General features: G+C 29.2%; 1 protein-coding gene across 3 annotated transcripts in view; it reads left to right on the top strand.

Moving 5' to 3' along the window:
• The first annotated feature begins 2,216 nt into the window (after nucleotides 1–2,216).
• The window catches only part of LOC101239788 (PCNA-interacting partner), a 54,084-nt gene continuing 31,404 nt past the window's right edge, over nucleotides 2,217–24,896 (top strand). Inside the window, exons 1-7 of one of the 3 annotated variants that reach the window (XM_065812748.1) lie at nucleotides 2,217–2,422; nucleotides 2,663–2,802; nucleotides 4,620–4,838; nucleotides 5,398–5,431; nucleotides 5,515–5,555; nucleotides 14,881–15,045; nucleotides 15,230–15,316. In XM_065812748.1, the coding sequence (XP_065668820.1) occupies nucleotides 2,665–2,802; nucleotides 4,620–4,838; nucleotides 5,398–5,431; nucleotides 5,515–5,555; nucleotides 14,881–15,045; nucleotides 15,230–15,316 (684 nt within the window). In that variant the 5' untranslated portion in view covers nucleotides 2,217–2,422; nucleotides 2,663–2,664. The remainder of the gene's footprint in view (nucleotides 2,423–2,662; nucleotides 2,803–4,619; nucleotides 4,839–5,397; nucleotides 5,432–5,514; nucleotides 5,556–14,880; nucleotides 15,046–15,229; nucleotides 15,317–24,896) is intronic. The other 2 variants (XM_065812749.1, XR_010642320.1) reach the window with 2 other exon arrangements.

The following is a 24,896-nucleotide window of genomic DNA, read 5'->3' as shown; positions in this document are numbered from 1 at the left end:
TAGACGTACCCGTAGCCACTGCGATATATATATAGATATATATATATATATATATATATATATATATATATATATATATATATATATATATATATATATATATATATATATACATATTTTTTTTTTTCTTTTTAAATGTTGACATCTTCAACAGATTTTATTTGCATAAATATTTTTTTTTTTAAACTTATTTTTATGGATTTATTTCTATTTGTTAAAAATATACTTATTTTTACGATATTTTGAGGGAATATTGATACCCTTGTTATCAAGTATATTAAAAACTGTTATAAAAAGTAATATTATACAAAACCGTTTAAATACGAAACAATGTTCTTTGTAAGAGCTTCTTTTTGAGAGAGATTTTTGTGACGTAAGAATTTGAACATGGGTTTCCAAAATGACGTTGTCACATAATTGCCATCATCCCGGTTAAGACAATTGTTGCGAAAGGTACTTTCGTTGTATTTTCAACGCTTCCCTAACTTTTCTATTAAAACTATTTTTTTTTTTTTAAGGTATTGCAACCATTCTAGTGGAAATTTCCTTAGCAAATTTTTCCCTTTACTTTGTTGTGCACTTGTTTGATGCTGGCATATCTAAGACAATATCTGCAGTTCAGTTTCACTTACATAACATTTGCCACAAGAGCACTCAATGTGTAAACACCAGGATAGGAATTAACTGGTAGTGTAGGTTTATTTTTAGAACTAAGTAGAATTTTGGAAATTTTTTGGAGACTTAAACACTGGTGCGTATCCTGCTTTTTTAAAAACTCTTCGTAACTTAGGACTGATTCCAGGGATCCAGGGTAAAGATACAAATCTATTTGGAGACATTAGGAAATGTTGATTTTTCGTGAGATCTTTTTAGTTGTTAGCACTTTCTTTCGTAGACTTAACTAGTTTTTCCAGACTTTTCCTCTCATAGCCGTTTTCTACAAATACATCAATAAGAAACGACAACTCATCATCAATATTATTTATTGTGCATAAACGTAGTGCTCTATTTTCGTCCACTACGTTTAGCACATTATTTATTGTGCTAAACGTAGTGGACGAAACCAGTAAAGACACCTTTAATCATTTTAGGGTCATGACATGAGTTTGGTTTAATTTGAACGTTTGTGATTGCATTTTTGCGATGTATTTTAAAACTATATTGTACACCCAGATCAAGGGTGCCACAAGCCAAAAAGTGTCAAACTGAGAAAATCAGGATTGAAGTTTTAAGTTTTTAATATTTTTTCCAACTAAGAGTGCCATTTGTATCTTAGACTTGTGGTATTTTGTCACCATGTACAACACATACCATACTATCAAAGGGCATTCATAACTCAATATCCATAATTTTTGACTTGTGGCACCCTTGAGTAAAAAAAAATAATGCACGAAATTTAATACTGTGGAATTAAATTTAGGGCAGATTGCACGAAATATGAGGCCTACAATAATTCGTGCAGAATATTTTTATAACAAAAGTAATAATAATTTGTCAGGGCCGACGACACGGGTTTTAAAGTGGAGGGGCGCAATCATCAATTTCTAAAAAAATATCCTTTAGAAATAGAGAAATTTCAAAAAAAAAAAAGAAAAAAAAAAGGTATTTAAGAAAAAAAGTGGTGTCATCAGTTTTGCTTGTAACTTTTTTTTAATTTTTTAAACATTATTGGTAAAATTGCGTATTTGTTTCAAAGAAGTACTCCATTATTAGATGTTACAGAGCCGTAACCACAATTTTGATATTAGGAAGGCCTATGGTATTTTTTAAGGAGGGAGGCGATAAAATATTTGATAATAATATTTTACATATATATTTTTCCCTAATAATTATAATTTTAAAAAATTTGGGAAAGGACGGGCTAAAGCCCCGTGGCCCCTCCCCCTCCCCAGTGGTTACCGCTCTGTGTTAAAAGATTTAAATTTTTTCATTTTATGCGGAAAATCGTTGTATTGTGACTAAAAATATCTTTTTTATCATAAATAATTGTTTAACAACGTGACATTAACATTAACTGGATGGAAAACGATTTTATTAACTGAAACGTAAAACAACGCTGTTATAAATCTAAAGGCAGTGTGATTTTTTTGATGCCAAAAGCTGTTTGCACGAAATTCGATGCTGCCCGAAATTCGTCATTTTACCCTTGTTCCAGCATCTTTAAATTCATTTGAGCGCCAAAATCGTAAAAGTTAATTCGGAAAATAACAAACTTTAAAATTAGAAAAATTCTTTAAAAGTTTGTTTTCATGTCATTTTTTTAAAAAAAAAAAAAAACCGTAAGCAAGGTTTGTGGCGCTCTTTCATTTGTATCAATCTGCAAAAATTGGTTTGTTTAACATGAGTATTAATTGTAACGTCTTTAAGATTCAAAATTTTCAAACCCTAAATATTTAAATCTACAACACTACAATTAATAAAGGTATTACTGATTCAATGGACAAAAAGAGTAATGGACAAAACAAGATATTGGAGGCTACAAGTTATAGCCTTGAATATCTTATTAAATTATAAGTTATAGTATAACTTATAATTTAATGGCACATATGTAATAGTTAGATAAATATATTTAAAAAAAACTTTTTTTAATCAGAATAGTTGGTTTAATCAATGGATTTGTATCGATTGATATCGTTTACTTATTGAAACTTTTTAAATTTAGACATGGGTTTGTATGAGTTACTGAAAGTTTATCGAAGCTCAATAATCGACAGCTCTATTCTCAAAAACAGAAGTACTTTTCTCTCAGAAACTGATCAGTTAGCAGCATTACAGCTATCATTTATTTTATTACAAAAAAAGGTAAATTTTTACTTTAAAATAAATGTTCATTAGTGAGGCAGTAACTTTTCTAGGAAATAGTAAATTCAAATATAAATCACAATTTAATTGTGGGAAAGGGTAGGCGGAGCTCGCAAACATTGGGTAATTATCTTCCTAGTGGTAGTATCACAAACAATTTGTAGCTAAGGATGCAATTGCCTCAATTGTCTTACTCTTAGTTGACGTAATAACACTCCTTTATGGCAGCAGGCTTTAAGATAGTCAATGCATGTACTGAAGCTACCGCAGCTATCTGTTTCAGTATGACATCATCAATGTGCGTCTAATGCTGCATTTATATATGTATATATGTATGTATATATATATATACATATATATATATATATATATATATATATATATATATATATATATATATATATATATATATATATATATATATATATAAATAAATAGGTTAAGTTTGAAATTTCAGACTTACAAGTGCAACGATTTAGAATCTATAGCCTTAAAATGCAACATAGTGGCCTCCCTAGACTGCTTTTAAACCTTATAACTTTTTTCTAATTTTCAACAAGTGTCTTATTACTTCTAGAACTATTTTCAGGAGTGTTCTGTCTTATAATAAAATAGTGCTTTTTGTTAACTTACTGTTATATAATAAGTTAATAAAAAATACTATCATATTAAAGAAAAATTATAACCTCCTCACTTTGGAAAAAATCTGGATATCGCTAAAATGAAAAAATCTAAATATTGCCAAGTTGAAGTTAACTGTAGTATTTTTCTATTCATCAACAAGTCTTTATAGGTAAGTTTTCTGATTTTTGTCTTCAATAAATAAGAAAAATATAAACAGCTTGTTGCAGTTAAGAACTCCAATACACCTCAGCATTAGCCCTTATAAATAGGGTTGGCAATTCAGCAATGCCGATCTAACTGCCATCCTAAAAGTGTTTGAGGTTGGTAAAAAATTGCTGTAGAAGACCTCTAACAGTCTAAGACCACATTTTTCCTAATTCTAAGAACTACAGTGTTTAAGATTATTAGACATAACAATTTAAAGATAAAAACATTTTTAACTTGTTAACTTAACTTATTCTAAACAATCTTCACACCAAAAATTGCAGCATTTTAAAATTATCTTGCTTTTCAATTATCAACGGTTAAATGCATTATTTGAAACCAGTGCCCCTCCAACCTGCCTACTGGCCTACTTGAGAGGTGCTACCAATAATTAGTTATTTCTTAAAAAAATGAGAATAAGTCAAAAATACTGGATTTCTTTCAAAATTAATGTTGAACATTTTTTTCAAAAACTTACATAATATATAAAGTGCTAAGGAATTCTATAATAAAAATAAATAAAAATTCTTAAGAAAAAAGTTAAAACTTATTACAAATCGTTTGATTTATGTAAATCAATTTATGTAAATTGATTATTATTTTTTAAGTTTTTATATAATTTCGCTTCTTTTGAGTACCAGGTTGACATACTTTAGAAAAACTTTTATTTTCAAAATATTAGGGACCTGTCAAATTTTTAAGGGTCTTGAGGCACCCCTAAAAATATTTGTTATTCAAAAAAATTTTAAACCTAGTGTTTTTGTATTATATAGAACACATTTAGTTAAGCGCAGCAGACTATTTAAAAAAAAGTTGTATTTTTAAACCACCCTAATATATATATATATATATATATATATATATATATATATATATATATATATATATATATATATATATATATATATATACACACACACATATTAATTTATATACATGATTTTATATATCAAGTTTAAGTTGTAAATAATTTTGTTTTAGAATTATAGTTAGGATTAAATACAGATATTTCTTCAAAAGAACTGTTTTCGTATCGTGATACAATCTTGAGACTCAAAGATAATACACAGATATTTGATGAAGATGACCCAGGTTTTAAAAACAAAAATGAAAAAGAGTTGTGTAATAGCTACAATCTATTTTTGAAGCACTGTAATATGATTGATGAAATGGATGTTAAAAACTCCGCTGTTAAACTTATCAACAAGGTAGCTTTTTTAATATAATATGATGTTCCTAAAAGCAATATTTTCCCATTGAATTAATAAAGTTTTTATTCTTTTGGCTTATAAACATATTTACCTAACTTTAATACTAAAATTACATTATACCTTGAGTGTTGGTTTGTTCAAACAATTCTATCAAAATTAATGAAAAATGAATGCAACCTTTTGTATATCATTTTGTGCTAGATTAAAAATGTAGTGCTGGAGGAGCCTAGCATTATTTGAGTTACTTTTTTTACATAAGCATTTCAGAATACATACATGCATACAGAAGTATTATCTTCTGTGTGTATGTATGTATATTATACATACATACACACAGAAGATAATACTTTTGTGTGTATGTATGTATAATATACATACATTCACACAGAAGATAATACTTCTGTGTGTATGTATGTATAACATTTTGAATGTTTTTTAAACTTAAAATTTTTGAAGCTTTTGAGTATTTTAATACACAGTTTGGTCTCAAAAATGATTGAATTAACAGAATTTCTAGAAAATTAGATTTTTTATTTAATAGAAAAAATGTTTTTAGGAGCAGCCAAGTGATGATGATAAAAAAGATAGAGGTAAAGTTCTGATTTTTAAAATTTTGTTTATCATCATCATTAATAATCATTGTTGTCATTTTACATTTTAAGTTTTTATATAGATGTTTTGTCACCAGTTCCCAAAGCTTTAAACATTGATATTGTAAGTTGCAAATTTTAATGTATTTTATTACAATACTTCAAGACATCTTTATTCAAAGTAACAAATATACAGCTGTTACAAATTGTTCTTGTTCAATATATATAAATATACAGCTGTTACAAATTGTTCTTGTTCAATATATATAAATATATAACTGTTACAAATTGTTCTAGCTCAATAAAGCCTGCATATGATTCAAAATTTTTATTGTTTACAATTTTATTCTAAAATAAATTGCTTATTTTCTATTTAAAATTTGTTTTTGATAATGTTAGCTCAGACTAAATATTGATTATATCTTAGGAGATTGAATATTGCTTACCATCAGTAGCAAACATTTTCTCCCTCACTAATGGGAAAAGTATCATACTTTTTTTTTAAAATATTGCTTTATATTAAAAATGAAAATTTTAACATAAAATTATTTATATTTATTTCTTATTATTCAAATAGTTTTTTAATTTAATTATATAATATAGTTATACTTTGTTGTATTTCACATATTATATTATAAGCACAAATTTGATTTTTTCATTTTAAATTAAAAATTAAATTTTTTTATTAACCAGTAAGAAAAGTTTTTTTTAATGAATTCACTCACAATCACTATTTAAATCGGGAGTTAATAGAAAGCAAAAGACTTAAAAACCTACAAGTTGTATGCAGCAAGCCAGGAAAGCTCCAGAAAAATGCATACAATTTTTTTGACAACTTGGTCATGGTTTTTTGTATATATTGATAATTTGCGTGTTTTAAGAAATGCTAACTTAACAAATGATAAAATAAATAAAGGATAAACCAGAGAAAATAAAAGCATAAAACTAAAATATTTTTTAGTTTAAATGCGTCTCGATTGAAATTAAGTTCAAAGTTGATAAATTCAAAAGCATTTCAATTAATTGTTTAAAGCTAATAATTTTCCAATATCACCATGATGTTATAGCACATAGGTTGTCAAAACAAAACACTGTGTGTGTGGTCATATAAGGCGTGCCACTGCATTTTTCTGAGAAAGCTAAATGCAGGGATTATCTTTTTCCAAAGATATTTAGTTTTTTCCATTTTTAATCCAGTTTTTTCTTTCAACTTTTAGTGTGTACTGTTGTCCTTAATGTTATATTTTCCAAAATACAACTTTAAGTATTTGTTTTTATAATATATAGTACAAAATTTGAGAAGAGGTTTATAAAAATTAAGAAAACCACCACTAAATACTAAATTAATAAAAAATATTGTTCCAGATTTTTCCTGATATTTTTTACAAAATATTTTCCAGATTTTAAAAATATGACCTGGATGATCACTGTGTGTTAAGATGAAATATTTTTGCAAAGTTTTATAACTCATGTGGTCACAAATAATGAACATTTGTTACCTGATTATTTATGAATTGTTGTTAGAGCTAGTTATAAAGAAAAGTTCCCGCACCAAGACACCCGACAACATGGTAGATGTCGTATTTTACCAAAAATATTTTTCTCCCTAAATATCATGTTGGGCCTCAAAAGGAGTGAAATTTCATAAATAACAATCTTTTTGAAATGAAACCTTCTTAAGAAAGATATTGTTAAAAACTTTCTATGAAATTACGCTTCTTTTGAGATCCAGCTTGATATACTTTTGGAGAGAAATATTTTTGGTAGTATACGGCACCCACCATGTGGTCAAATGTCTTGGTGGGAAACTTTTTTATGAATTGAATAAAATAAATGTGATTTTCCTAATCAATATTAAAATGTTCATTAATTACTACTACAGGCCAAAAAATTATTTTTTTGTCATAACCCTACTGTGTATGAGTCAGGAAAACATTAGGACAAAAGAGAATTCCGAAGCACCAATGTTTAAGGAAAAAGTTAGATAAAATATATAGGAATATCAACAACATTGTGGTGGCTATTAGCAATAAACAACTTATTATTTTTTTTAATTAAATTTCACCAAGATATTTTTAATCAATATTCCACACTAGCTATTATCTAGTGTTGTTTTCACCAAAAACTCTTTATTAAAACTGCAAAGAAGTAATGCTTACTTGACTAAATCTGTCTATATGTAAATCATAATGGAGACACTTAATAATGTGTAAATCCTAATACAAATTTTAATGATAATACATTTCATGAAAGAATTTTAAGTAAGCATACTATTTGTGTAAAATCTAGTGTTATGATCAAAACTTAAAATCGTAACTAAACTAAAAAAACCTTAACTAAAACTAGCTGACTAACTTTTTAGTCTAACTAAAATTATTCAACTAACTTTTTAGTTAACTAAAATTAATCAGCTAACTGTTTAGTCTAACTTAATATAGTCAACTACCTTTTTAGTTAACTAAAAAACATTTTTTAAATGAAATATCTTAAGGAATGCAATACATAAAAGAAAATTATTTAAGTTGGCTACATAAATTGCTTATACTCCATAATATTTTGACTGTTATGCAAAAATATAACTTGTTAATCTTCCAGAGACCCCCCCCCCCCCTCTCTCTCTCTTCCAAATAAAATCTCATCAACATTCGATGACCCCTACAAACCCTTCCCTACCCTGAATGAATCAATTTCGGTGATAGTGTTAAATATTATTTTAAATTTATGCACAGTGCAAAGTCACAATCTGTGAATAGCCAATCCTCCTCACTTTAACTTTATACCTAATCCGATTTCACAGTGAAAGCCGATTATTTATAATATAGTCTAGTACAACAAAAAATGCATTTTACAAATTGCATAAATCAGGGGTTGGCAACCTTTAGAGAGGGAACAGCCAAAAGTTACAGTACACAAAATATTTCAGTTTTTAAAGAATTTCAGACACCTTTATTTTAATATTATATTAAAATTTGTGCATGGAGCTAAAGAGCCGCATTTTTACATTAAAAAAATCACATGAGGCTTGTGAGCCACAGGTTGCCAACCCCTGGTATAAACATTTAAATAGTATAATATAGACTATGTACCTGCATAAATCTTTTTTGTTTGCACAGCAGGCTAACCAACAACAACTTTGAAAAAATAATAACGTAAAGTGTAAACATCTAGTATGTGCTTATTTAGTTCTGTATGTGTCGGGTCTTTTTAAAGCACAGCATCGTTTTTAAAAAGTGGGATATGTAGAATATAAGTAGCGTTATTTAAATACTGAAGGTTGAGCAAGTGTGTAACACAGGACTGCAAATGCTGTCTATTTTTCTTTTTTATTTTAGTTTTAAAAAAGTAACGTTGTTCACGTCAAACTTATCTTGACTTCTCCTTCTCTCCTTGTAAACACTTGTCAAAAAATTTTAGGCCCCCCTTCCCCTATTTTGTTGACACAATTAATGAACAGGTTCTATAGAGCATTAATTTTGAGGTTTGTTTTTCTGGTTTTTGGGGAAGAGTTTTCAATTTATAATTGAAGTGAATTATACATTATAAAAAACATTAATGTGAAATCAATTTATAGAAAATAGATGGTTCCATACTTTAAAAAAATGTGTTTGGTGCAGAACTATTTTCAGATTTCCTTTATATAACACCTCGATTCATTTTTTAATGTAATAATTTGTAAATTATTTAGTTTTACAATCATAACATCGCAGATATTTACAGTGGTGACAATTAGATTTTATAAATTAGACATAAAGTTTATATTATATTTATATTGTTTAATTGTATATATATCTTTTAAACTATTTTTTTTTTTTCTTTTTTTTTTCAAAAATTTAAATAATATTAACTAATTATGTATATGGTATGAATCAAATGTTTTTTTCAAACAAACCGTTTTTATTATCTTATTGTCACAAATTATAAATATCTTTTGAAATTTCTCAAGCTTAAATGAATTTTAATGAATTTCTCTAATTGCTCTTATGGTCATAATTTTTATTATGTTCATTAAATTTGTCAACACAATAAATTTTATGGAATGTCTTAATTAAAATCTCGAAGTAATGGTTTCCTGCTTTATAAAAGATAAAGAATTCTTCTAAACATTATCTATAAACTTATTATAAGAAAGTGAATTATTAAATTATGTCAAACAATAATACGTTTTCTCCTACTGAACACACCACTTCAATATCCAATTTAAAGAAAAGGTCGCAGAAGAATAAAACGTTTTTTTTTTGTAAAAATGTAAATTTTTTGATTAATTATTTTAATGTCAAAAAATGCATAAACACGCAATTTCCTTATTATTAGTCATCTAATGTATATTTATCCAGGTCACTAATTCCCTGATTGTGTAACGCTGACATAACGCTTACGTATTAATCATGCAGAAGTTATTTTATTTTTAAGTGTGTTAATTACTTAAGAAATATGTGTCAAAACAAATTCATTTATTTAAACTTTATTAACTTATTGAGTCACAATATTGCGTGGTGCAGTGGTTATTCAAATCCTTTAGAGTCCTTTTTTGTTTGTCTTTTTCAAACATTTTTTATTAATTATTTTTGCTAATATATTGATAATAATAAATATTAATATAATAAAAGACACGCTGGTTAATAAATAGTTAAGTAATTCAGTCAATAAATAACTTAGATGCGCGTAACATGTCTTGGTTTTAAAAGCGTTATGCTCGTTATGCTCTTAATATAGTTTGTAACGAAATTCTGTAATGAAATTTTTTAACTTTGAAGTTTTTATTTTTAACATTTGTTTTCAGTCATTTAAATTTTTAATTTTAATTCTTTTTTATTTTGTCACTCATTAGGTATATAAGAATGATATGTAAGATTTATTGACTTCACTTCACTTTTCAAAATAAATATCATTTACAACTGTAAAAGGTTGCTAAAAAAGGTTGCTAAAACTCATGGACGCCAAGGGCGTCCATGAGTTTTCTAGTAAAACATATATGTCATTAAAATTACAAGTTTTTAAAATAATTGTTATGGCAACTTTTAGCATTTTTTAAAATTCTACTATTTGGTGCTATAAAAACTGTGTGTAAAATTACAGGAGTCATCCATAAAGGACGTTATGCAAAAATGGGGAAGAAGGGGGTCAAGATAAAAGGGGAGGAAGGTTTGTCAGAAAAAGTCATCACTTTATAGTTTTTTTTAATCTTAATAACATATGGTGAAGTTTTTACATGCACACAAAGGCACTGGATTTCAAAATACTGGTTTGTTACCGCTCAACATCAAAAATTGATTAATCTAAATTACAAATTGCTAATACGTTTGAAACACTTCTATCTCAATCTGAGCGTTTTTCATCTCAACCACCAGAATTTATGCCAGTGTCACCACCACCAGCACCACTAGTACATCATTTCAGCTACTGCCTTCTGAATTTAAACCAACAACTTCTAGCAGCAAAGCAAGCTAGGAAACAGCATAAGCTCGACTTTGATGATGAGCAGCAGATAAATCAATCACCAACAGCGACTCCAACAACAGCAGCAGCAGCAAACCAAGTCAAGTGTAAAAATTGCTGCATTGTTTTGAGCGAAGTTTCAGCAAGTCAAAATAGTGAATGGTATCAGTGCAAAAATTCAAAATGCAAGTTCTGTCTTTGTCGAACATGCATTCCAAAGCGATATATAAAAGGCACAGAGTTTTATTGCACCAAAAAGTGCAGTGACTCAACTCAACTTAACTCAACCTCCAGAACTTCTTAAAGACTCAACATCATCGCAAAATTGAAAATATTTTTTTTATTAATTGGTGATTTTTTAATTGTTATTACTCCTTATATTTTTAATTAAGTATTATTTTAACTACCCATTAATATGCATGTTTCATTCTCCCCAAATATTAGTTTTTTTTTCAATTCAATAAAGTTTCTTTAAGAACTTATTAAAAAAGTTATTTGATTTTTAAATATTTAAATACACCTCAAAATTCTCTACAACTTGAAAAAAAAAAGAATTAAAAGTCTTTTTCAAATTAAAAAAAAAATGAATGAAAACTCTTGACATTCCATTTGAGCCACTTTTACTTTCACTATTTTTTATTTTGCTTTTTCAAAAGTGTTTTATTTATTGTTAAAAGTGTTGTCACACTTTTGATTTTTAAACATTGTTGTCTACTGCAACTTTCATTTGCTCATCATTTATTCAATGTCCGTGTCAAAAAATATAAAAAATAGTCTTTAAAATTTGTCATAATATCTTATATTAACGCTTATCCGACTAAAAAAAAAGCCGGTTGTCGAAAAGAAGTTCATAAAATATGGAATGAGTCAAAAACAGTTTTTTGTTTTTTTTTCAATTAGGTACATTCTTTTCAAGGGGTTGTGTAAGAAAAATATATGCAATGGTAAAAATTTAAGGTTTGTGGGCTATCAATCTTTTGTTGTTACCATTATTGCGTTATTATTTTTATATATATATATTATATATACCATTGCGTCACTAATTGTGTTTTTAATTATTCTGAAATAAATTATCGAGTATTTAATTATTCAGAAAATATATAAGTTTTTGCAGTCAGTTGAACATAGCATTTAATTAATTATTTTAATTGTGTCAGCCATATTTAAATAATTAATTAAATTTCTTTAAGATTAAAAGAAAATTTTTGGCATCAATAAAAATATTTAAAAGTTATTTTGCAAAAAATAAATTGAATAATAACTTTTTTCTAACAATTGAAAAGTCATTAAAAATTTTCTGCTTCATAAGCGACCTTAGCTATTTAATGAAATATTTTTATTATTCAACAGCTAGGTACTATTCAATACATTTTGTATTGTTAACATTATTCAATAATTTAAATTACGGGTATTACATTTTAAAATGCAGATATCAAGCTATCTTGGTAAATTTTGCAAGTCTTGCTTACTGACGAAACAACTCTAGTCTGAAAGTGATAAAAAATTGCTTGCTTAATTGTAGTGAGTGGGGGTTAGAATTGTCAGAAGGAGTGGACACAATAAATATTCGTAGATTTAGATATTGTAATTGGGTTCGAAGCGAGCACTGAGCATATTTTGCGTCACTGGTTAGGATGCATGAACATCCTATTAAAATGCTGTTCCACAGTGCTCTGACAAGACCGTTGGGTTTTCTTGGGGCACCTAAAAACAAAAAATTAAAAAGAATTTTTTTTTAGTTAGACTAGAAAATTAGTCAACTAATTGTAGTTAGACTAAAGAGGTAGTTGACTAATTTTAGTTAACTAAAAAATTAGTCAGCCGGTTTTAAGTAGACTAAAATGTTAGTCGGATAAATTTAATCAGACTAAAAAGTTAGTTGACTAATTTTAGTTGACTAAAAAGTTAGTCGACTAAATTTAGTTGGACTAAAAAGTTAGTCAGCTAATTTTATTTAGATTAAAACTAACTCCCACCCCTAGTAAAATCTTTTTGTATTGTGCATATATGTAGGCGATTTGTATGATGTTTATATACAGCTATAAAAGTCCTATACTATATTTTATTAAAATTATATGGGCATGAGTTTTTACAAAATCCATGCCAATCGAACTTGTCTGTTATTAAAAAAGTAAGAACTTGCTTATAATATAAGACCCATTAAAAAGTTTGAGAACATATTAATATACCTGTTTTTTAGACTTTTAAAGCACTTGTAAAATCTTAGAATTTACTTTAAAATTTGCTGTTTGAATTTTGAAAAGGTATACATAATAATAAATTTAGTTATAAATTAGTCAAAATATGTTATTTAGTCAATAACATTAGTTCAATTATAACAATAATTAAGTCATTATTATAATCATATATTATTAAATATAAATGACTTGGTTATTGTTATAATTAATAATTATAATAATGACCAAGTCTTTTATCACAATGATATAATTTTAAATATTTGTTTTAAATGAAATATAGCTTAAATTATTTAATATTTTAAAAGTATTCAGCCAACAGTGGCAAGCCAACAAAATAAGGCATAGCCAACCTCCATCTGTTTTTGAAACAGTGGCAAGTCGCATTAGATTTCACTGTGAACCAGCATTGAAATGCCGGTGGCAGCTTTATGCATCATAGTCTGTTAAAAGCATGTTTGCTAGGTACTTACTGCAATATTACCATACATAACTCACTCTGTGGTAATCTTATTACAAAAACTATCATTGCTTGATACCTTCATGAGATCCATATACAATCTTTGCATGTACAACTTTCCCTGCTTTAATTTTCGCTACAAATCATTTCAAATGTACACTCCTTTATCCATTCCCATACTTGCATACACCAAAGCTGTATCGTTTGTTGAGATTTATGTTGTTTATTTTCTTTGCACATGGCCATAAATCAGCAGTTTACTTGTTTTGAATAATTTTTTAAAAATTGTGAGAAATTAAATGGGATGTAATCATGTTGTTTTCATATCTGATGTTTTGCCTCAAGATATCTCAAGACTTACTTTTTTATGTCTTATGACTGAGTCTTATTATGTTCTAGTGTACTTTTATCTTAATCTTGAGACTTAAAGAACCATGGATTGAGACTTGAAGATTCATGGTCTTTCTTTGGTCTTTTTATTTAATAAATTTTAAGACAGTTGACTAATTAAATATGAAATATTTTAAAAACTTGAGTGAAGCTTTACTTTTGTTATTTAATGCAGTATTTTAACTTTACGTTATGATAATTGAGTTTTTTGACTTGCTTGCTTTTACTCTATCAGAAATTATTAAACAACACTAATATTAACATTTTAAACATGAAAAGTGTTTTAATTATATAATTTAACATATGCAACATGTTTTACAACATGGTTTCAAAAATACCTCATATTCAAATATTGTGAATTTAACATTTATATATATATAAAAAAGTGGTTTTCAAGAAGTAAAACCTGCTAAAGATATGTAAGATAAGTAACATTTTGTCAACAATCTTTTGTCACATGACAGTGTATCACGCAACATTGTTGATAAAAAACAATGTATTTGGCTGAAAATTATTTTAATAATATAAAGTAATTTAATATATATTAGATAACTTGACATATATAAGATAAATTAACATATATAAAATGATACTTTTAGAACATTATATTTTCTAAAAAAATTTATTCTTATATTATGAGCTTAATATAAAACAAAGTATTTGAACACTTGGTTGTTTAAAATTGAAAACATACCTTTCATATATAACGATAAGAGAAAGCGCTTCTTTTTGTTTAAACTTTTAAATTTATAGAAATTATTCAAGTTTATAAACCTGAATAAATTACATAACATAATTACTTAAACAACTTTGGTTCTCAAATGACTAAAAATATTGTCTTTTAGCACCATTCAAAAACTCAAATGTTCATTAATTTTTATAATGCAACACAAATAAATGAATTAATGAAATGTTTTTGGGCAAACTTTACTTTTGTCAAATGATTAGTGATTTTTTATTGTTTACAGGTGCAATTTCGTAGAGTGGTTATCGGTTATTTGCAATTATTAGTAAATTCTCGAGATGAAATCGCACTTGCGCGTGTTATTGATCTTCCATCTCGAGGAATTGACCATGCTGCATTTACAGAAATTCGAAAGCATGCTACAAAAAAATCAATGTCAATGTATCAGGTATGGATTTATTTATGGTGTCCACAAATGGATGCCTGCATCTGTTCATTTAGATTACATAAGCTATTGATCTACAAAGAAAAGTTTTCAATAGAATATAGAAATTCAAATTTTAAAAATATCAAAATAATGAAATTTTATATATATGTTAAAATGGTTTTTTTTTAGTCTTTTTATTTTTTAGGTTGTGTGTTCATTTTCACGTCAAGTATTGTTAGGTGGTAAAGGCTATCATCCTGATAATCAGCATATTCTTTTTAAACATAAAGAGGTTTTTTTATTTTAAAATTTTAAAATTTTTCACATTTATGCTTAAAAATGAGCTTATGATATATATTTAAAAGCAAAATGCAGGTCTCCCACATGCAGGTCTCCCACATGTCCTGTAACTGCTTAATTTCTGATTTTTTTTAAATTTGTCCTAAAATGTCTAAAATTGTCATAATTTGTCCTGAATAACCTGAAATTTTAAATCAAATTTTTTATTATGCCTTGGTTAGGCACATTTATTAAGAATGAAGGAAGGTAAGCGAGGTCTGGCCTGTAGGGAGGTAAGCGAGACCTGTTTAGCGTAACTGTGATTAGGTAGTTTTTATTAAATGTACTATGTGTAAGCAATTATTTTATTTTTTTCCTGGTCTGTCAGAGGTGTACACTCGTGGTCGAGGTGTACACCAGGCAACCGAATTTTGTGAAGGGCAACTAAAAACATTCCTTTGATGTAACTAAAGTCGCCTGAGAATGTGACTATTGATTTTTATCTGCAGTTCTAGTTTTCTTAATTCAAGAATTCTATAAAAATAAAAGCGAAATGTAAATTAATAATGAAACTATATTTTGAAAGTCTCAGTGCCAAAGTTTGTTTACCGCATTTCTTAAAAATAAATAAACGAAGACTAAAAAGTTTTATCTTTTAAACAAAAATACTATTTAATTTTTATTTTTCTTACAAATTTCATTAAAGGATTTATAGATAAAGTAATAGAACTAAATAAAAAAAAAAAAAATACTTTGAGAGGCTATGTTAAGAAGCATTAGTACATAAGTACTTAAACTAAGTATCTAAGTACAATAGTTGAAAAGTACGTTAAGCGAAAACTTTTTTAAACATCTTCGCTTCCAACAAGGCTGCAAGCAACCACTAATTAAAGTTGAAAGTTACTGGAAGAGAAAAGATGAAGATTGTAGAGCAAGATAACGATTGACAGATGACTTAAAGGATTGCAAATTATATGAATCAGGAAAGCAAGATGAAAGAAGCGAATTCCAAAGAACTGATGTTCAAGGAAAAAAACTAGACAAATAAGAGCTTTCTTTTTCTGTGACAGGAACAGTCACAGAAAAAGGATGAGACTTAATCGAATGACGAGTAACACAAGAATGAATTTTAGTAGATAGCACAAGAGACGCTAGCTCTTAAGAACAATGCCCATTATAGTGTTTGTTAAAAAGAGAAAGAGAAGCAACATTACGATGATGTGATAATGGTTGGAGGTTGGCTGCAAGAGTAGGTCCAAGTATGTTTACAATGCGAGGTAGAGAATAGAATCCAAAGTAAGAATGTGTCGAGCTTGATAAAGAGATGCAACCTTAGCAGATGCTAATTTTGCTACAGATTTGATATATGGTTTCCAAGATCAGAAGTAAGAGTTAATCCTAGAAGATGAAGAGTAGATGACTTATTGAGTACATTACCGTTCATAAATATAGAAAGATCTAAATTATTGCAATTACGATTGGCCTAATAAAATTGAGTTTTATCTGAATTGATGTTCACCAGAAGTGAGATCCTTTTCAAGCTCAAATGCCCCTTCCAAGCAATCAGAGAGTGTTGGCTTCTTATGACAAGAATAAATGGTAGTATCATCAGCAAACAATGCCACCTTAGATGTTAGAATATCTGGAAGATCGTTAATGTAAGTTAAAAAGAGTAAATGGCCAAGGATAGAACCTTGAGGAACCCCTGAAGTTACAGAATAAAAAGAAGAGTGCTTTCCATCAAGGACAACTTTTATACTACGGTTGGAAAGGAAGGATTCAATAATCTTAAAGATGTTACCAGATGCATCGTAAAAAGAAAGTTTATGGGAAAGACCAGCATGCCAAACTTTATCAAAAGTTTTAAAAATGTCAAGAGCGATGGCCTTAACCTCTCCACCTTTATCAAATTCACGATAAAACCTATTGGTTATTACTGTTAGCAAATCAGCTGTAGAAAAAGAAGATCAAAACCCATATTGATGATCAGAAAGTAAGTTATAAGCTTCAAGATAAGAGATTAAGTGTTTGTTAGTTAAAAATTCAAAAATCTTGCTTATGATAGGAAAAAGACTAATCGGACGATAGTTAGACAAATTGGATCGCTCTCCAGGATTTTTGAAAATAGGGATAACAGATGCTGTTTTCCAGCAGACTGGTAAACAAGACTCTGAAAAGCATTTGTTAGAATAGTTTTGAAAGTTCAGACGACAGCTCCGGAGAACACTTCTGCAAGACTATAACAGGTATGTTGTCCAGGCCACAAGCTGTAGAAGTATCTAAGAAAATCACTTTAGATACAGAAGCAGGAATGATAAGAGTGTCAAGCAATGGATCAACCTATTTGTTGGCAATATCAGGTAGTACGCAACTAGTGGAATCAAGAGATGATATTGATGAAAAGTTTTTAGCAAAAACTTTTCATCAATATCATCATATTTTTAGATTCAGTTTTGTCTTTAGGTGAGGTGAAAGTCTGAACCATACAAGAGAGGTGGAATTACAGGTTTATTATTATTAGGAGAATCTTTTATAGTATCATAAAAAGAGGCCTTTATTATTGATACTATAAAAGATTCTCCGGAAGTCACAAGAGCCTAATTTTTGTGATGAAATACGAGATTTCATGACATGAGAATAGCAGGCCTTGGCGTTAGACAAAACCTTTTTACAATGGTTTTTAGCAGTAGTAAACAGACGTCTGGTTTTTGGAGAATTGTTTTGCTGATAGATATGGAAGTAACGGTTTCGATTGGAAATCACAGCAGCACGATGTAAGGAAAACCATGGAGGAGAGTGAGGCTTGACCTGGAATTGTCAAGAGGGAATAAAAGATTCCATGCCAGCCTGAATCCACGAAGTTGAATAAGAAGCACATTTGTCGACAGGAAGATGAAAGATTTCTACCCAAGGGCCATTACGAAGAAAATTATGGAAAGAGTCCCAGTCAGCTTTACGGAGTTGTAAGAGGTACAATTATAGGGGGATTCAGATGATGAAGAAGAATGAGATATTAGTTTTAGATTAGAGAGATCAAACTATGATCAGAAACATACCTAAGGGTGAATGTGGAGAAACTGAGCACTGACTAGGATCAGGAACAAGACATAAATCGAGTAGAGAAGGTAAATGATTCGGGTTGTCTGTAATGCGAGTTGTAAAGTTGACTATTTGAGTTAGGGATTGAGAAAGGCAAAAGTTGTGGGCTTTAATGCCTGCAGAATCACTGTCTCTAGAGCCAAGCCATTCAGTGTGATGAGCATTAAAGTTACCAACAAGTGACTTTAATGCTCATCACCAGTGCAGTATTGAGATGAAGGAGAACGATATAGAACAAAGAGAAAGGCAATAGAGTGAAGTAATGCTAAACGAAAGCATATAAAAGAATAGTCTGTGGATTCAAACCTAGTTTCCCGACAAATGGGTGAATTCTTACGAATGTAAATGCCCAGGCCAAGCATGTGACTATTAGAGTCTTTACGAATTAAAGGAAGATAACCATTATCACTAAGATTGCAAGATGAGACAGCTGAACTCAAATTAGTCTCACAAAGAGCAAGTAGGTCTGGTGAACTTTGCTATAAGATTTTTTAATTATTTATGATAAGATTTTTTAATTATTTATGATATTTTTATCTATTTGTGATAAGACTCAACAGAAGAAAAGTTACTTTGAAGACCACGAATATTAGTGAATGATAGGTTTTGAGAACTTGGTGATGACGATGGTTTTTGTGTTTTATAGTTTTTGGTACTTTATTCATTTTTAAATTTGTTAGAGAACTTGACTCAAAGCATATATAGTATTTAGTACGCTGTTTAATAGCCGAAGCAATTGCCTCACTACTATTAATAAACCCTAAGCCGTAACAAAGGGCTCCAAATGTGGCCTTGAAAATGCACACCAAAAGTACAAAAAGGGACATCATCCATGTGCAACATGGCACTGTTAATATTTTGATATTTTTCAGCTGTTGATGGAATCAGCCTCTCTGAGAGCTACCACAGAGTTCGGGAAACCTGACTACCAGCCGCCTCAGAACCATAAAACTGAGTTTTAGAGCTGTACCCTTATTAGGAGATAATAGAATGAGTTGCCTAGTCATAAAAACTGAGACACAAGCAAAACCCATGCATTGAGTCAAGAAGATCCAGCATTCAACATCCTAAACTGGAAACAATGTATTAAAAATACATCTGCGCCAGCCTAATAGATGAAGAAGGGGTGCGAGGCTGGTCAACAGATAGAATCTGTTTACCCCTTAAGTCTTTGCCTAGGAGGCCTTCTACAAGACAGTAGCCGGGTGCATTTAACATCTGCCCAAGATGAGTATTTTTATCGAGACACCATCTCTAGCCTTTACTCAACCAAGAGCCTTAAGGCAGGGGGTGTTTTAAATCGGAGTTGGCATCTCCAAGCCTTTGCCTAAAAAGGCATATCCTACAACCGGCCGGACATAAAGCAGATTGTACTGGGTTACATGTTACCAGTAGCAGGATAACCTGACCTGACAGAAACTCTAACTTTAAATTTTTTAAAGAAACAAATTACTCTATAAAAATTTTTTTTGTTTATAAGACTTTAAATTAAATATGATTTTAAAATTTTTAATTTAATTTTGAAGGAATGTAAAATAGTAAAAGGTTGAATGTAAAATTTAGTTTTTAAATAATTTTGGAATTTTTCTTAAAAAAATTTTCTTCTTATCAAATGCTAACTAATTCATTACATAAATCATAAGTCTCTCATTTATATATTATTATAGGTTATAATAAGCGAAAGGAAATTAAAAATTTTTTTTTATATATATAAAAATGAAGAAGAGTTTTTGTTTTTCAGTCGCCCTTCTGGCGACCGACCAAAAGTCTAAGTGTACTTTTGTCTGTACTTTTGTTTGAAGTCTGTACTTTTTTTGAAGTCTGTACTTTTTTTTTGGTTTGAAGTCTGTACTTTTGTCTGTACTTTTGTTTGTACTTTTGTTTGTACTTTAAGTCTGTACTTTTGTTAGAAATGCACAGAGGTAGATGATTGTATTATCTAACTGTCATTAGTTAGGCTAGACTAAGAATTACTTTTACATTGTACCATAGAATTTTAAATGACTGAAAATCAATTTTACATTGTACCAGAGAATTTTAAATGACTGAAAATCAATTTTATATTGTACCAGAGAATTTTAAATTACTGAAAATCAATTTTATATTGTACCAGAGAAATATGGGAACTTAAGTTAGCATATATGGTAATATATGCTAACTCAAGTTGAAAGATGATATATACTCTGTTAAAAGTAATATATACTCTGCTGACTTTGAAGCTTGTGAAAAAACAATCAACATATCAAATATGGGTTTAGGGCAAGTTATGTTTCATAGTGCCACTAAGAAACACAAGGAATTTTTAACAAATACTAAATGACAATCAGTGCTTGTTAATTCTTCTACTTAAGAAATTGTGAAGTGAAACTGTGACATTGTAAATTGAAAGAAAAGTAGAATGGGCTCCTGTAAGTGATTAGGAAGAGATCAATAAAGCTGAAACATTATTTGCACTTAAATATGGTAATTGTTCTTTTAATTCTTTTTGTAAGAATATTAAGTAATGTTGGTAAGATATGCTCTGAAGCCTTCTCTGATTCTGAGATTGCTGATAAATGGAAAATTGGTTTAACAAAAGTGACATACTTCCTAACACATGGTCTTGCACCCCATGTATGCTCTGCATTTCTTAATGACTGTAGATCTGAAAATAAATACTTTAAAGTATACTTTGATGAAACTACCACTCAACAAGTAAAGAAGCAAATTAACATTTATCTTGGTTATTGGTCCCAAAAGTAGAGTTGTATTGTGGTTATATATAGACTCAGCTTTCCTAGGCCATGATACAGCTAATCATATGGTATCTTTCATTCTTAGTTTTTAGGTGATTGGGATCTTCATCCTAAATATTATAATGTTTTATGGATGGTCCTAATGTTAATAAATCGTTTTTACAGAAGCATAATCAAACACTGCAGTCACAAAATATACAGCCAACTATTGATATTGGAATATGTGCTCTCCATCCTATCCATTCAACCATGAAAGGAGTTGAGTTAATTCAATTAGTTGTTGAGCTATTTGTAAATGATAAATGATATTTTAATTCAATAAATGATATTTCAATTAAATTCGATAAATGATATTTTATTTGTAAATGATATTTAAATTCAACAGGTGGTTCAACTCCAAAAATTTTAATAAAATATTTACCTACAGTCTAAATTATTTTCAGGAACTAAAATATTCTTCCTTCACAGTCTACCTGAATTATTTGAAAGCATTTGTTTGGATGATGAAGACTGACTTATCCACTTTTGAAAAAGTAATTTTCTCATCCTGTGGCACTTTTTCTGGTTGTTAGGCAAGTTACAGTTCATAAAAAGTTTGGCATTGCATTTTAAACATTTTACTGGGTCAGGGCACTTTAAGATTTCTACAGATGTTTACAAGCAACTCAAATAAAACTTTTCTTACATATGGAATGGTATTTTTTGGCTTTCTTTTGCTTAATGGTAGTTTGATTTGCTTGGCAATTTCATTTTTATCTGTCTGAATCTGTTTTATCTTTTTCCAAGTTTCAGGGCTGTTTTAAATATGAGATTATCGATGGGAATTTAAACCATCCAATAACTCGCACTCTTTATTTATAACTTTTACAAAGTTTTTTGTGTGCATTTTTATCTTCTAACATTTATCTTGGTCAATTTGTGAAAACTTCCAATTTGAAGCATTAGTGAAGATGTTGAGGAACTGGTCTTCATTAAAACAACATCACAAGTGAGATTTATTGCAAAATAACTAAAAAAGAATTTTGTCAATTGTCATCATTATGGTAATGACTATATTTTTAGATCTGATTTGTCATTAAAGCTAATGTTTCATTTGGCATGAAAAGTTTGCTTCAATATTGTCCTATTGTGAATTATTGGTCGGCAAAAATACCTGAGGTTTACAAGGTGTATGGAAGGCTGACTCCATAAAGCAATTGATAAATCAAATGAAAAGGAATATTAAATCAATGGAAAAATCCAGTTTAATCTATGATTTTGCCAATTTCAGCATCTAAAGAAAGTTGGCATATTTGAGCTTTATAACATTATTTTACATTTTTGCAAATATTATATTATTATTGTATGTATTAGAAACATCCATATATTGAACTCAAATATATCAATTAGTATTTAAATATTAAAACTTAAAATGATCCTAGTAATTCTAGTGAGTTTAGGTCAAGTATTGAGTAAACCCAAGACAGTCTAGGTTCAGTTAAGTGAATCATGGAGTTTCAAAGACATTCTGGAACCCATTTTGCTATAATTTTTAATGAGAATTTAACTAGTTTTGCATAAATACAAATTTATAAAGATATTGAGCAGGTTATATTTGTATCAAACCACGTTTTAACAAGTTTTGATGTGTGTTTAGGATCATTACTAGGGTTATGACTTTTTGACTTTTTAAAAGAAAAAAATTTCCTGTGTCATAAATCGATGAACTTTTGTTAGAAAACATTGAAAACATGTTTAATTCCTCTAGGTTGTAAAAAAAAGTCACCCCGCAATTAAAATTACGAATCAACATTTATTTAATCTAGTTACTGCTACTACTAATATGTGTGGCTTTGCTGAAAATCATTTAAAACTTGTATAGATTAGAAGTGTTTAGAACTTAAGAACATTTTGGAAAATTCCTGAATATTTTAGTCGACTTTTTTAGAACATTCTGAAATAATTTAGAACATTCTGGAACAATTAAGTATATTCTAAAATAATTTAGAACATTCTAGAACAATTTAGAACATTCTAGAACATGCGGATTGTACCATCTCCAAGTGGAAAGCAAAGGAACAGTGTGATACTCTACAGGCCAAGCGGGTTAGTAAAGAAACAATCCATTCCTCTAAAAGACAAAAACTTTCTAATAGGTCATCCAACTTATCATCTTACTATCCTGGTTTTAGTGGTTCTGACTCTGAGGCTGACGACAGTGAAAAAAAAAATAAAGAAGATGAGACTGCTCCAACACCAAGCAGAAAACATAAAACCAAAATTGCAGTCAACTTGGTGACCTACACAAGAGTATCAACAAACAAAGCTGCTAACATATGCAAGCAATTAGCTCGTGAAGGCATTGACATCCCAACTCCATATCAACTCCATGTTAATCAGCTATTTACAAGTCAAAGAGGCAATCAAGCTGAAAAAAAGAAATGATTGAAAGGTTGCATATGGGAAATTGGTCCTTACACTTTGATGGTAAGCACATTAACGGAATCGATTATCAAGCGGTCCTCCTTAAAAATGAAAGAAGAGAAATCAAATTGGATGTCTTGGGCTTGGTAGATGGCAGGGAAAAGCTATTGCACCAGGAATTTCAAGAGTCCTTGATAAATTTCACCTATGGAATTGAATACAGATGATTGCTGCAGAGACCACCAGCGTTAACACTGGAAAAAAGAATGGTGTTGTTGTAATATTGCAACGAGTGTTCACAGAGAAATGCATCAACAAACCTCAGTTTATCAGTTGTCAACACCATGTATTAGATAGAATCCTCCTTTTGGTGATGGATGAAGAACTTGGAAGTAAATCGCCGAACATCGAATATCCATTTGTATCTCAACTGTTGAAGGAGTACGAACAACTGAAAACACAGTTTGATAACGGAATTGAAGTAATTCTCGAAACATCAGGCTGGAGAGATTTTTATTTTATCTCACTTGAGTGTTCCGATTTTTTGATGAAAAGGTTTCCATTGATCAGGTTTCGGAAATTACCCAACATCAGCAATGCGAGGTGGAATTCCTGAGCTATACTAGTGATCCTGGCCTTCATTTTAATTTATTCTACAAGGACAGTTATTTGCGAGAGTTATTTGATGTCGATTTATATCATCTGGGCAGGCCATTGGTTTACAGACCAACTGTACAACGAAAATAACTTTAATAATTTGGCTGAAGTACTGAATCCCTACAAAAAGGCTTTAAGCTCTTTGAAAAATTACTGGAAGGGAGAGCCATCCATACTACAGATCCCTAGAAGTAATCGATGCGCAGAGCGCGCAATCAAAGTAATGAAGGAAATGTATTCGTCATGCAAAAATGAAGACAAATTGCACCTTCTATTTCTTCTATACAACAAGCAAGAGCAAGGTCAACGGTCTGAGTCATTGTTGGATTAAAAATTTATTGTATTACATGACTATGACATTCTAAATTGCATTTGAATACATAGTAGTATTTATGTCAAAATCGATTTTTTAATGGCGGGGTGAACTTTTTTCAAAAGATATGCAAATAGTAGTTCATTTCGTGCTTTTTAGGTAAAAGTTCATCAAACAGTACAGGAGCATCAAACTACTGTACAGGAGGGGTTGAAAAAAGTCATAATCCTAATCATTACAAAAGTTATTGTTAGGTTCTCCTGAATTGGATTATGTATTTGTCCGATAGAGTGGTAAATGGATTATGTATTTGTCTGATAATGTGGCGAATGGATTGTTTTTCAATATACCTGAAATAAATTTCTTTATCTTATACATTTGTAATC

The sequence above is a fragment of the Hydra vulgaris genome, chromosome 12 (genome assembly GCF_038396675.1).
Source record: "Hydra vulgaris chromosome 12, alternate assembly HydraT2T_AEP".
In the NCBI taxonomy this organism is placed as follows: domain Eukaryota; kingdom Metazoa; phylum Cnidaria; class Hydrozoa; order Anthoathecata; family Hydridae; genus Hydra; species Hydra vulgaris.
Note: the sequence above shows the minus strand (reverse complement) of the source record. Positions and strands in the feature narration are given on the sequence as shown.